Genomic DNA, 15,791 nt, shown 5'->3' on the forward strand with positions numbered 1-15,791 from the left:
ATGTCACTTGTGATGAATTGGATGACCGTGTTAACCAATCGATGACGGCAGATGGGTTGCTGGTCGAGACACGACCGCTAGCTGATATCGGGAGCTCAGGCCTCTTGCTGTGACTCCTGCTGCGAGTCGCCCGTAGTCTGCTGCAACCTCTGCCTGATGAATTTAGGCCTCTGCCACTCTGTGCACATCCTGGCACTTCTCTGCCTGCCAGTGTGTACATGAGAGGAGTACAATATTTTCTACTACGCTTAAAACTGTTTTTGTCTACAACACCAGAAGGTGTGTACTTTTGGCTGGCCTTTCACAGTATCTAGGCCCTTAATACTTTAACAGGCACAAAATGGTACATCACTTAGATTTACGTATGTTGTATGCACTTATGAGGGGAGGACAATGTACTCCAGTACACTTAAAACAATATTTGTCTACAACACCAGCAGTACAGACCAGTGCTGCAGCTGCAGTGCTGTGTACTACACCCAAAATTGCACTTTCTCTCTCAATCTTACTCCCTTCCCTATCAGTGCTTCTAAGCTGGATTTTGGGCTTGAGATGAATCTCTGCTGTAAAAAAGCTTTTCTGTGCAACACACTTCTCTCTGTCCCTCTCTGCAATAGAATGCTGATGTGACTGGGAGGTGAATTGCTGCTGTAAAAATGCTTTTCTGTGCCATACACACTGCTGTCTGTCCCTCTCTCTCTCTGCAATAAAAGGCTGAAGTGACTGGCCGCAAGATGGCTGCCGAATATATAGGGCTGTGACATCATAGGAGTGGCTGGCTGCTGATATGCTGCATTGGATTCAGGGTCATCCCGTCTACCCGCCTTCCCAGGATTCCTTGCCCCATGTCCTTACATGTGTATCCGCCATTTTAGAAGCCCTGGAGCCTGGACCGTACTAAATGGAGTATAATGAAGCGATTCAAATTTTTCCTGAAATTCGTAAAGAATTCGGATTTGTCAGATTCGATTCGCTCATCCCTAGTTACAATGAAATGTTTAAGCAGGCCCTTCTTAATGGAGAATGTGGAACATTGGAGCTTACAGAGCAGGTTACTGATCTTATAACTTGTCTTGTTGCTAAGACTCTCTTCCAGAAAAGTCACAACTCTGCATGTCTACCTTACTTAACATGTTGTACACCCACAGGACCAACACTCTTCTGGGACTAAACAGGGGGGGAGATGTTAATAAGAAGCATGGGATACCAATACCATCTGGTCAGCCACCCCCCTTCTGATATAATTCAATCATGTCTTCAGTGGCAATAGACAATATCTGAAAATAGACCCAACAGTTTAGATTAGTTTATCAGCACATTTTCCAGCTTGCATTGCTAGTATGGTAATTAACCCTCTTTGCACACTGGCTGTGGGAGCTACAATACCCAGCATCCCTGCCTTCTTCCCTCCAAAGCCTTACAGCAATTCACAGCAAGGGTGTGTTAAAAATGAAAGCAAACATACTAAACAAACCTAATGTATACAGCAGAATGGTCACTAAACAATAGGATCTCTCATCAAATAACCCAGAATTTTGGTCAACTTGAGATCGATAACTTTGCATCCCTGAACAGGAACCACTGTTCTTATCATCTGGATGTCTTGGCTCTCAGCTAGAAGAGCATACATTTATGCTTTTCCATAGCCGCTAAATCCACCATATCTAACTGTATTAAGAGTACCATAATCTTCTGTCTTCAACAAGAAAGTCTGGAAACACCTACTGGATTAAAAGCTTACTCCATGTGATCCACAGCCATCCATCTACAAGTAATTTGCAGACCTGCCACATATAAATTGCCCTCAATTTTCGTTGAACACTATCGGCCGGACTTAGCTCAGAGCTCAGCCCTAGGCAAAGTCATGCTAGAGATGGCAAAAGACCTATGAATCCTACTCTTTTCTTTGTGCCACTTAGATCCCATAATGTGCTGCTGTAGAACAACCAGGAATAAACAAAATGTTCTTTACTCACCTGAAAATTTCAGTTCCTGTAGTCAGTAGGCAGCACAGGGATCCCACCAATATACATTTTCACTTGCTGTATATGAACTCAGGGGTCTACCTCTTTCTAAGGGTATTTTCATGAAGTGGTTTAATCATAAATTATATTAAAGAATTGCTGATTACTCTTCTGTTTGTTCCAGAGAACAAAAATTAACCCATACTGTGCTGACTACAGACTCCAGAAACTGAACTTTTCAGGTTAATAGAACTAATTGTTCTGTTCTGAAATAAGTTTATATTTACTATAAACAGGAACAGAATGAACTACAAAAACTACAAAGCCATTATCCTTAATACTTATTGGACTTTCCACAAACTTCTAACAGGCTTTCAAAATAAGCAAATAGATCTAAGCTAGTCGATAAACGCCTACATTGGCTTACTTTAGAGCTTAGTGAGATCATTGCTATGACATACTTACATTTTTTTTTATATAATAAAGATAATGTTCCATAGAGACAAAATAAATAAACAGGGAGATTGTTATTGGGCGCTGTCTGTCACTAATATAATGGCAGTGAACGTACAGACATGCCTTAGAAGGGTGCCTCCAGTGGACTCATGATAATTCTGTAAGCTCTCACTATCAAGAGGTGAGTGACTCCCTCACAAGGACAGCCATGTTATCTCAATAGACTGACATTGTTTACAGTATGGCTTTACTGAAGAATAGAGATGAGAGAAATTACAGTAAATACGATTTGTCACAAACTTCTCAGCTCAGCAGTTGATGACTTTAGTCTGCATATATTTGTTCAGCTTTTAGGAGACTCTTTCCTAGGACTGTATCCACATTTTCCAGCTCACCGGAGCACCTGAAAGCTGAACTAATTTATGCAGGATAAATCAGCAACTGCCGAGCTGAGAAGTTCGTGACGAATCGAATTTACTGTAAGTTCGCTCATCTCTACTGAAGAACTCAGTGACTAGACATGGAGATGTTGTAACATGTCACTATTACCAGATATGTCCATCTAGTTTAATGAAGTGTAAAGAGATGTGGATAAAGAGGGAAGGGGATATAGGCAACTCAATGGAAGGTGAGAACCCCATAAAACATGGGCCAATTTGTCAAAGAACAAGGGAACATATCCTGGGATTAGTTGTGGGATTATCAGAAGCAGCATGAGAAAATCCTATTCTACTGAAAACGTTTTAGATGCTTGAAACATACTTCTATGAGATGTGGTTGGTAAGTGAATGTAGACATAATAAAAGATGGACTTAATAGGTCAGTACTCTCCTTCTATGTTTCTAAAATAAAAACTAACCCCCCCCCCCCCCCCGATCCTGAGTGTTGAGTAGACTGTATCAACATTGAAAACAAGAATTCTGTTAATTTATTCTGGAAAATCGTCTAAGCTTTTTATAAGGCCTTTAGCTTCCACTAGTTCCTTAAAGGAAAGGTAGCACCTAATTTATTTATTTCCAATATGAAGAGAAGAAGCGGAGCAACTCACCAGTATCTTAGTGCAGGGACTTTGTTTATTTCATACGTCCATAAAAATCAAATGACAGACAGGGGGGCAGGATGGAATATGCGGGGGTATTCAAGCTGTGCAACAGGCCGGTATCGCGCCGAAGCGCTTCGTCAGGCAGGTGCCTGACGAAGCGTTTCGGCGCGATACCGGCCTGTTGCATAGCTTGAATACCCCCGCATATTCCATCCTGCTCCCCTGTCTGTCATTTGATTTTCATGGACGTATGAAATAAACGAAGTCCCTGCACTAAGATACTGGTGAGTTGCTTCGCTTCTTCTCTTCATATTGGAACTATTCACACTTAACTTGCAGCGTGTTCAGCAGCAAACCGTTACACAGGTGTGACTTCCCACATCAGCATACCTACACCGGTGATATCCTAAGATCCATATAACAGTAGGCAGTTGGTGCCGGTCCCATACTTCTATACATTAATTTATTTATTTAATCTACAGATGAAATACATTTTTCAAACCTCAAAAGCCTGACCCCTAATATCTCCATGCAGATTTCAGCAACACTATTTTCTGCCAGTATTTTTATAGGTTTTGTGTTATTCAACATTATTTTTTTTTTAAACCTGCTTATTAAGAAATATGAGTCCGACACATTTAAGTATGAAAACACATTTTTTCAATTGACAAAAATATGCAACACTTTATTTATATATAGATTTTTTTTGCAATGTAGCAGAAATGGGCAAAGTGCACAAATTGAAAGAAGATATTTTATAGTTTTATCATATACTATACATGTGTGTCCGCAGACACAAATAGGCTTTTATAAGGACGCCTTGTTCAATTGGGTCATGAAAAGTAGATCCGTTCATATGTAGAGTCCTTTTTACAACAACAAATAATGACATTTAGAAAGTGGAAACAAAAATATTATAAAAATAATAAATACGGTAAATTATTATTCATTTTCTGTTTGTTCCTTTAGGTAACAGCCATGTAATAAAACATCTAGCACTGCGAAAAAGGAATAACAACAAGAAAGGCACAGGTAGGGTTTACATGTGAAACACCTTGAAGTAGGCCAGGGTATGTTTTGAAGTAAGCAAATAGTATTTATGCATGCTACAAAGTTACGGTCAATGAGTGTGTATGTATATATATATATATATATATATATATATATATATATATATGTGTGTGTGTGTCTGTGAGATGAACTAATCAGTGCCAACTAGTCAATGTCAGTGGCAATGTCATGTGGTGAAGCTCTAACAAAACAACAGTAACCATCTAATCATCGGTTAAGTATCAGTTAGCCACCCCGACCAACTATGTTGCTGCTGTTATTAAAGGGGTACTCCAGTGGAAAACACTTTTTTTTTTTTTTTTTAATTAACAGATTTGTAAATTACTTTCATTTAAAAATCTTAATCCTTCCAGAACTCCGCTGCTGTATACTACAGAGGAAGTTCTTTTCTTTTTGAATGTCTTTCCAGTCTAACCACAGTGCTCTCTGCTGACACCTCTGTCCATGTCAGGAACTGTCCAGAGTAGGAGAGGTTTGCTATGGGCATTTGTTTCTGCTCTGGACAGTTCCTGACATGGACAGAGGTGTCAGCAGAGAGCACTGTGGACAGACAGAAAAGATATTAAAAAAGAAAAGAACTTCACGTGGAGCATACAGAAGCTGATAAGTACTGGAAGGATTTTTAAATAGAAATGATTTACAAATCTGTATAACTTTCTGGCACCATTTGTATAAAAAAAAACTGTTTTCCACCGGAGTACCCCTTGACATTTTTTACTGTGTGTAAATAAGGTAAAAGCTGTAATGAACTGGTGTAATGAGGTTGTCTCATGGAGGCGACCACTTTTAAATAGAAGCTTCTATCTGTACAATAGCAATCCAGCTTAGAGCTTGAAGAAGACTTGCATCAACACCTGCAACTCAAAATATTGTGGGTGTTGGTGAAATAAAAAGCATAATTGTACATAAAAGGAGTACTCCGCCCTTAGACATCTCCTTTGGATGGGGATAAGATGCCAGATTGTGGGGGGTTTGGCCGCTGGGACCCACCGTGATCTCCAGTCCAGCACTGCTGTGTTCTGAACACAAAAGCTTGGGTCTTCCATGTTTGTGACATCAGACCACACCCCTTTTATTCATGTTTGTGGGAGGGGGCATGACGGCCTGAGATCATGGGGGATCACAGCAGCCGGATAAAGATTCCCAGATAAGTCCTTTTACTTATAAATTAGATTAGAAAACAAGAGTTTTATTTTCTCCACAAACCATTCTTGGCCAAGGACTATATCTGGTATTTCATTGTTTAAGCAAATGAGGCTGAGATGCAGCACTAAACACAGTTCATGAATAACAGTGGCGCTGCTTGTGTAGGAACAATGCCATAGACAAGGGTGGAACAGATCTGAATGTCAATGCATAAAGCACACTAAAAACAATACTTAATATGAGGTTGGAAAAAATACTCATTTGTCTGGATAATACAATACATAGGTGAAATGACTGAATCATTGCGCCAAGTGAAGGAGATCCTAGTTATGCTTCCGCTTCAGCAAATCATTAAAATAAAGTGTAAACTTCATTCTGTTTAAGAAACGTCAACTCCCTAATAAAATACTGTATATAAAATGGATTGTCCAAGGTGGTAAATTTGGTTTGTGGCACTCCTATTAGAAGCTGAGAAAATGTACACATCAATGGGGTTATCTGGGCAGCAAGGTATTATGCATTTGCTCAGGGAGTGGATAGTAAAAAAAAAACTCACACACTTACCTTCCTTGCTCCGAAGCTGACATCAGTATTGTGTATCTCCGATCATTTGACATCATGTCGTCCCCCCCCCAGCACTTCCGGGTTGGGGGAGGACATGATGTCAAAGACAGGCTCCGTCAATCAATCATTGTGTGGGTAGGCCTGTGATCATGTGATCAATATCGACAGTGGCACAGAAGCAAAGAGGATAAGTGCGCTTGTGTGATTTTTTTTTTTAGTTACCAACTACCTGAGAAAAATGCATAAAAACCTTGCTGCCTGGCTGACCCCTTTAAAGGGGTACTACGGTGGAAAACTTTTTTTTTTTTATCAACCGGTGCCAGAAAGTTAAACAGATTTGTAAATTACGTCTATTAAAAAAATCTTAATCCTTCCAGTACTTATTAGCTGCTGAATACTCCAGAGGAAATACTTTTCTTTTTGGAACACAGAGCTCTCTGCTGACATCACGAGCACAGTGCTCTCTGCTGACATCTCTGTCCATTTTAAGAACTTTCCAGAATAGGAGAAAATCCCCATAGCAAACATATGCTGCTCTGGTCAGTTCCTAAAATGGACAGAGATGTCAGCAGAGAGCACTGTGCTCATGATGTCAGCAGAGAGCTCTATGTTCCAAAAAGAAAACTATTTCCTCTGTAGTATTCAGCAGCTAATAAGTACTGGAAGGATTAAGATTTTTTAATAGAAGTAAAATGGCACACGTTGATTAAAAAAAAAAAAAAAAAAAAAAAAGTTTTCCCCCGGAGTACCCCTTTAATAGGATCATCACATACAACAGATACAGAACTGTTTTGATTTTGTTGACTGTTTTCACACTGATAAACATCTTTATAATGATATACAAAGATGATAATGTTTTGTACAAATGATAACATTCTATGAAACCTAATTTGTACATATCAGGTTTATTCTAGAATAATTTGTGCGTTGTGTTTAGTTAGAATGAAGTAGCGTGCCGAAATATAGGGATCATATGGGAACCATATAAAAATAAGCTCATGCAAAAAAAAAAAAAAAAAAAAACAGATGCGCATACAGACAGAAATATGTCCACAAAATATGCAGAGCTCAGTTATAACAATGACCTTTGAGTAAAGGAAAATTGATATAATTTGTATCAGGATGTCTTTATCACATATCTCACAATGTCTAAAACAGCAAATCATACTTAAAGAACCACTCCAGGATTATTATAGATTTGCTTATATAATGGAGCATAGGCTATTGGAGAATAATGTAGAAGTTTTTGTGTATGCTTTTTTACCTAAGCTGATGTGGCATGCATGAGATTTCAGATATTTCTGATTGCATTTCCATGGTAAAATGACTTGATAATGCGGCGTAAATTTCCCATAAATGATCTGGCTGAGGGGTGATGTTTGATCATTGCACCTGGTGATCTAGTCAGGCCCCTAGTGCTAGAGTTGGTTAACTGACCCAGGACTTGACATCCTCGGACAAATTAAGCCACCTACATTTCTGTGGGTCAGACTAGTGATCACATGACGAAGTTAGAGTAATGAAACGCTGCAGCTGTGCTTGAATAAAACAAATGGCACTGTATGGCTAGTGATGGTGAGTTTGCATGATATGGCCAAAAAGAAAAACCTGGAGTGCTTCTTTAAACCTCATTTTTCAATTTCATTAAATGGTCACACACTTTTCAACAAATTATGTGTACATCAATAGGATAAAGAATATAAGAAAATTTGCAATACAGATGTAGCAAGCCTTAACTGGATCCCTGGTGTGTCATCCTGCGTTCAGGAATAAATTGCAATATAATAATGCATAACACAATGCTTAGTTTTACTCAAATACTGGCCTTATCTTGATCCCTGGTACATTAGGATGTTCCAATACACGTCTCATTAATGTGTGGAGTTAAAGGGGTACTCCGGTGAAAACCTTTTTTCTTTTAAATCAACTGGTGGCAGAAAGTTAAACATATTTGTAAATTACTTCTATTAAACAATCTTAATCCTTCCAGTACTTATTAGCTGCTGAATGCTACAGAGGAAATTCCTTTCTTTTTGGAACACTGATGACATCACGAGCACAGTGCTCTCTGCTGACATCTCTGTCCATTTTAGCAACCGTGCATAGCAGATGTATGCTAAGGTCAGCATGGTGGCTCAGTGGTTAGCACTGCTGCCTTTCAGTGCTGGGGCCTTGGGTTCAAATCCCACTAAGGACAACAATAAATAAAGAGTTATTATTATTATTATAATGACGTCAGCAAAGAGCACTGTGCTCGTGATGTCATCAAAGAGAATTTCAAAAAGAAAAGAATTTCCTCTGTAGTATTCAGCAGCTAATAAGTACAGATTTTTTTTAATAGAAGTAATTTACAAATCTGTTTAACTTTCTCGCACCAGTTGATTTAAAAGAAAAAAGGTTTTCACCGGAGTACCCCTTTAACACACACTTTAACACACACAAGTAAGCCATTGCTAAATATGTATATCTTATTAGAGATAAATGCCTCTTTGCTAATTATCTAGCACTATTTTTATGCCCCCTTCCTTGTAAAATTAGCAGTCACTCTGAATAACTATGAAATTTGTTAGATCAGCTCACTGAAGTGTCGGGTTTAATGCTGGCCTTTGATGGTAGGGGAAAAAGAACTTAGCTGAAGAGTGAAACGGAGGTGGAGATGATCACAGAAAAGCTGCCAAAAGCCCTAGTAAGTGTTTAACTGATTTACAGTTTACACTGCTCTGTACTACTCTATAATGTCTTCCATGCTACTGCTGATTCCGAGTGTGTGCTTTAGAGATATAAGGAAGCAATATCTCATATTCTGTGTGTGTCCAGTGGGAGACATCACAGTAGCAAGTCTCCTTTATCCAATAGCTTAGGGACAACTGAAAATCTGAGTTCGAGTCTGCAGAGGGGAAAACTAGTGAAAAAGTCAGTGGTCAGAAATAGTGCTACTCCTCATTTACAGACACATGCAGCTTATCTCTAAACATTTGTTGAAAGGTTAGTGAAAATTTGACATGATTATTGTAATCATTTTTATTTTCCTGACTTGACACCTTTATATATTTTTTTTAATTAACCATTAGTTACTGTAAAAGGTTTTCACAAAGTTTGTGCAATACAAACAGAGATTTTTCAGTTTATACAAAAAATAATTCTAAGAAGTAACCGATCCTACGCAAAATTCATGAATACACCAAGAGCGATACATATATGAATTCAAAAATTTTTTTTTATTGAAACCAACTACAAAAAGTGATCATTTTAAAATCACATAAAATGCCATGTACTGTAATCCCAAAAATCTACTCCAGCACAAAGTAGAGTTAAAAGTGGATGTTCTAACAGTGCAATTGGATATGCATAGAGTTAAACAAGGGAATGTAAATGAATCATATACAAAGTGCTTATCAAGTGTAGTAGGAAATAGTACATGTTTCTTGAAAGTCTAGCTATGCATCAACACATACTATTTAAATAAAAAAAATACACATTACCAAGTGGGTAGAGTGCGTAGGGAGCCGCCACCCCACGACTTTTCGCACCATCAAGGCTTCATCTGGGTTGTGGTCTAACTAAGGGACTGCACTCCTATTTATATGTAAGTAGACCCAATGAGAGTATTCCAAACAACAATAACAGCTGAAATCAGGGGACTGTTCAACCCTATGCATTTCAATTGCACTTGAAACTGTTAGAGCCTCTACTTTGAACAATTTTTTATTTGGATTACAGTATATGGCATTTTATGTGATATTAAATGTATTGTAATTGTTTGTAGTATGTTTCAGTAAAAATGTATTCTTGGATGCATATACATATTGTTCTTGGTGTATTATTTAGAGATCTTTTAAGACAAGGGAATGCCATTCTCCATTGTTAAAGGGGTACTCTGGCGGAAAACTTTTTTTTACATCTACTGGTGCCAGAAAGTTAAACAGATTTTGTAAATTACTTCTATTAAAGATTCTTAATACTTCCAGTACTTATTAGCTGCTGAATACTACAGAGGAAATTATTTTCTTTTTGGAACACAGAGCTCTCTGCGGACATCATGACCACAGTGCTCTCTGCTGACATCTCTGTCCATTTTAAGAACTGTCCACAGTAGCAGATAATCCCCATAGCAAACATATCCTGCTGTGGACAGTTCCTAAAATGGACAGAGATATCAGCAGAGAGCACTTTAGTAGGGGAATGGTTGCCCTGCACTTTAAGATAAAAAAAAAGTAATGTCACACTTTTATCCATGTTTCATTTATGTGCCATATAATTGTAACTCTTATAAGCACATTTCTCTAAGAAAAAGTCTACCAATTCTGAGATAATGTACATGCCAATAGTGTAGACTTTTTTTGAAACTCAATTTAAACATCTTGAACCCCTCCCTGTCATAATTCTGTATCGTATTATATATTATGTAATACATCTGTATTATATCTGTATCTTTACTTTCTTTTCAGTAATGAAATCAATATGTATCCAGTGGTAGTACAAGTCATGCAAAAAGTCAATAAATATCACTGGAAAAAAAAATAAGTGGATAGTTATTATGTAAGAGACAAAAATGATCTAGATGACCATATGGATAGAAGAGAATTTGAAACTGCATCTGGCGGGCATTATAATGACATGGTGTGCTAATGCTTTGTTGATCCAGACAAATATTGCTGAAGGAACCAGATTTGTTTTAGCTAATTTGTATAGACGAAATTCTCTAGAGATCCCTTGAAAACAGGAAAATACATGAAGCTGTGTGAATTTGCCGTGATACACGTTGGGTCTTCAACAAATGTGGTAACAGAAGAGTACTTGACTGCTATTTTGTTACTGTTTCATTACTCATTAACCATTACAAGATAGTTGCCAACCTACCAACCCAAATTATCTACATCTGCCCATATAGTGGTGTTAACACTAGTACTAAGCTGTATGCTGTGTTGTGAGCCCAGAGTGCAAAGTGTTTTGGGACCTGAGCTGTGAAAAAGTGACAAGTACAAAAATGTATAAACAGGAAACAACACATATATTTGGGGAAAATTGACATTAATTATGTTACCTGAAAACTAGCTTGCATGTGGATGACTTATATATGTGGATGACTAATTCATTAACTAGCTGATTCTTATATACAAGGTAGCATTGAATGGCCTATAATACTTCACTCACCTTCTTAGAGAGAATGTTAAAAAAAAATGTTGACCCTTTTAAAACTCATAGTATAAGCTTCATATCAGTAAGAATTACAAAGTGTCATGGTCCCCTATGGTCTTTGCTCACCTTGCTGCAACAATGAGGCATTGTACTTGATGTGGCAGGACTGATGCATTCAAATACTGGTTGTAGCAATGCAGGTAGTTTGGATGTCATGGCTATGGCTTCACTTTGCTGCTATCATGTCAAGTACGGCACATTAACAATGTGCTTTAATAAACAAAGATCATGGTAGAGAGTGGAAGAGTGTTTTATTTGATTTGCAGCCTTCTTGTTGGAATATTTTGAAACTTAATGGAATAGACAAGATTTTTCATATCTTCACTGTTGTTGGGACTGGTTTCTTTTCCTGGATGGACAGTGGAAGATTTCAAAGAAGATTTTGGGACCTCTTTTTAACTAATATGCAGCTTTTAAAAGCAGGTAGAAGAGGCAGAAACTAAGTGAAGCCAAGCACAAAGGAACAGTAGCAGATAGTACTATTGCTAAAACAAATAAGCAAGAGTCCCGGTTGACTGTTGCTTCAGTAATACATCCTTAGCATCATTTTTATTGGGCTGTTCTACAGAAGGCATCAGCTCCAATGTGACTATGTTTTATAGTTTAATGATAAGGCTAACATAGTGCTAAAAATTTTCCAAAATTGACCACACAGCTGTCAAGAAAGGGGTCCCTTAAGGTAGGTCTCCCTATTGGACCCAGTCTGTTAAAAAATAGGCAAAATAATGTATATCTGGTTCTTCTACATACAGTATCTCACATAAGTGAGTACACCCCTTACATTTTTGTAAATGTTTTATATTTTTTCATGTGAAAACATTGAAGAAATGACCCTCTGCTACAATGTAAAGTAGTGAGTGCTCAGCCTGTATGACAGTTTTGTGTCCCCTCAAAATAACTCAACACACAGCCAATAATGTCTGAACCTTGGCAACAAACTTTGCACTTCTCCACCTTCCGTTTGAGTGCCCCACAGATGCCCCACAATAATGCGTGGCCATAATTATTTTTCAGCACTGCCTTACGCCTCTTGGGCATGGCATTCACCAGAACTTCACTGGTTGCCACTGGAGTCCTCTTCTACTCCTCCATAATGACATCACAGAGCTGGTGGATGTCTGACACCTTGCCCTCCCCCACCTTCTGTTTGAGGATTTTCAATAGGATTTATATCTGGAGAAATGTTTACCAGTCCATCACCTTTACCCTCAGTTTCTTTAGCAAGGCAGTAATTGTCCTGGAGGTGTGTTTGAGGTCATTATGATTGGGATGCTGCCCTGTGGCCCAGTCTCCAAAGGGAGGGAATCATGCTCTGCTTCAGTATGTCACAGTACATGTTGCCATTCATGGTTCCCTCAATGAACTGTAGCTCCCCAGTGCTCTCGGCACTCATGCAGGTCCAAACCATGACACTCCCATCACTATGTTTGACTGTGGATAAGACACACTTACTTGTCTTTGTACTCCTTAACTGGTTGCCGCCACAAATGCTTGACACTATCAGAACCAAATAGGTTCCAGTAATTCATGTCCTTAGGCTCCTTTTCTTCTGCAAACTGTTTGCAGGCTCTCCTGCATCATCTTTAGAATAGGCTTCCTTCTGGGACATCAGCCATGCAGAACAATTTGATGCAGTGTACAGTATATGTTCTGAGCACTGAAAGACTGACGCCCCTACCCCTAACATTTACAGAAATGCTGTGAGCACTCATATGCCGACCATGGTGAGGCCTGTTCTGAGTGGAAACTATCTTGTGAAACCGCTATATGGTCTTGCCCTGCATGGTCTTGCCTACCGTGCTGCAGCTCAGTTTAAGGATCTTGACAATCTTCCTATAGTCTAATCCATATTTATATAGAGCAACAATTCTCTTTTATACATTCTAAGAGAGTTCTTTGTCATGAGGTGCCATTCTGAACTTTCAGTGACCAGTTTTAGAGAACATGAGAGTGATAACACCGAATTTAAGACACTTTCTGCCGATTTAAACCTGAGGCTTTGTAACACTAATGAGTCACATGACACTGGGGTGGGGGGAGAGGGAATGGCTAATTGGGCCCAATCTGGATATTTCCAAGCTTAAGGGTATATTCACTTTTGTTGCTCAGGTTTAGAAATTATTGGACTTAGGGGTATATTTACTTTTGTAGCCAAGGTTTATAAATCGATGGATGTGTGTTGAGTTATTTTGAGAGGACACAACATTAAACACTGTTATACAGGCTGTGCACTCACTACTTTACATTGTAACAGAGTGTAATTTCTTCAGTGTTATGTGGAAGCAAAAGGTTGGACAACAGATGGCGCTGCCTTGTGCCGTTACCAATGGTAATGCAGGTACATGTATTAATGCAAAATGCTCACGTACCTGCGGACTTTGGGCTCAGAGCTCAACATCTATATTAGCGTATAATGGCAAATTCTTTTGCAGAGCTGCCACCGGACCTGGATCCACCTGTGGAGGGTGGCTGAAATACACTTGTGTTACCGCTGAACTGGCCCAGACGGAAGGAAAAAACCCAGGTTGGTTGCGGGGCGTATTCCGCTGGTAGTAGAAAACCACGGGCACCATGGTTTTAAGGGTTAAGGTAATTTTATCATACAATAGACGACACGTTTCTAGAGCGTGTCGCTCTGTTTATCAAGTCTCTCTTTATCAAGAGACTTTATAAAGTGCCGCTCTCAAAACACGTCGTCTATTGTATATTAAAATAACCTTAACCCTTAAATCCATGGTGCCCGTGGTTTTCTACTACCAGCGGAGTGCGCCCCGCAACCAACCTGGGTTTTTTCCTCCCTTCTGGACCAGTTCAGCGGTAACGCAAGTGTACTTCTTCAGTGTTGTCATATGAAAAGATATAATAAAATATTTACTCTCACTGTGAGATAGTGTACATTAGCAGCAACATTGTACTGTGCATGTAAAGCTGACTCTTATTGAAAATGTCTATTGGTGACAAAACCACAACAAAACACCAAAGCTTCTGGAAGATCCTTCAAATTTTGCAAGCTGCTGAGCAGCCGGGCATTACAAGCCTACGTGAGGGGAATGTTTCTCACCTACATGGACATGAATTATGTTACTCTGAACAAAACTATACATGTAAATACTTCATATTATTTACTGATACCAATGTCGTCAGTTCTTCAACAATGTCTTGGTGATCTCCACACAGTTGCTGCCTGTCTGAATATTTTTACCAGTTAGGCACTGGGGCAGTATATATATATATATATATATATATATATATATATCTGTTAAGATATGTGTACATACACTCATATACACATTTTGCTAAAGAAAACAAAGCGTGCCATGCTGATCCAGTCTTTGGTTGTTTCTTTAAGATCAAAATTATACTGGTGAGCATTGAAATATAAATCCAGATAGCAAGTAAATAGTCTCATTCACATGTATAAGGAGGACTCAGAGTTGAGTAGTGCAGGAAGAGATTTCGCAGGAGCAAAAACCCATACTGTGTGGACAGCATTTTCTCTTGTCACCCACTGCAAACATTATGGTTGCCAAGAGCAAGTTTGGCTTGTGATTTAAAATCCAGGGCACTAGATGTTGTCGCTGGCTAGAAACAGGATTCCTGTGATTCTGGGTCATTATGGATAGGAAGCTTCTCACTCTCCTGATGATGTCCATTATATAGAACAGTGTACCTAAAAAGAAAAGAAAATAAAAAATATTGGAGTAAGATGTATTTATAAAAGGGTGCAAGTGATGTGCAAAACTTCAAAAACAATGCTGTTGTTCACATGACTATATTATGCCTCTGTATGACATCCAAGTTGTATAGAACCAAAATACAGTACCCATAGAAGACTACAATATATAATTCCGCCATATGCCTCCGATATCATGTTTCTTCAGGTTTCATATTACTAAGCTATTTACCCCATATGGTGGTACATTAAGGTATGGGTACATCAAGGGACAGGAAGGGGTTAAGATGGTTGTCCTATTCAGAAAAATAGGTCTAAATTGATGTGATGAATGATGTGAAATTAACAGCAGGGTACCATGGGGAAGAAGAACACTAGGGGGATGTATATGACCCAAAAACAGCAAATTTTTACTCTTTTACATATATGTATGTGGTGCACATATGATTTTACTAATTTTGCTTCACAGAAAAACCCCTTTAATGTCTGCCACCCATTAGTATATGGATTTAATGAGAACCTGCCAGCTCTCCCTCTCCTGTTATGGTAAATCCTTGTATTCCATAAAATGTGTACAGAATGCTCCTGTGTAGCCCAGGCCAGTTATCAATGGTAGTATGAAAAGGTGGTGTTGAATATAGACACAGCATGACAGAGTAGCATTGGAAAAAAAGGT

At 38.6% G+C, this 15,791-nt stretch overlaps 1 protein-coding gene across 3 annotated transcripts in view; it reads right to left on the reverse strand.

Moving 5' to 3' along the window:
- Positions 1 to 14,240: 14,240 nt before the first annotated feature.
- The window catches only part of HTR4 (5-hydroxytryptamine receptor 4), a 511,510-nt gene continuing 509,959 nt past the window's right edge, over positions 14,241 to 15,791 (reverse strand). For all 3 annotated transcript variants that reach the window (XM_056574737.1, XM_056574738.1, XM_056574740.1), the window contains one exon: positions 14,241 to 15,112. In XM_056574737.1, coding sequence (XP_056430712.1) covers positions 15,025 to 15,112 — 88 coding nt within the window. In that variant the 3' untranslated portion in view covers positions 14,241 to 15,024. The remainder of the gene's footprint in view (positions 15,113 to 15,791) is intronic.

The sequence above is a fragment of the Hyla sarda genome, chromosome 4 (genome assembly GCF_029499605.1).
Source record: "Hyla sarda isolate aHylSar1 chromosome 4, aHylSar1.hap1, whole genome shotgun sequence".
Taxonomy (NCBI): Eukaryota; Metazoa; Chordata; class Amphibia; order Anura; family Hylidae; genus Hyla; species Hyla sarda.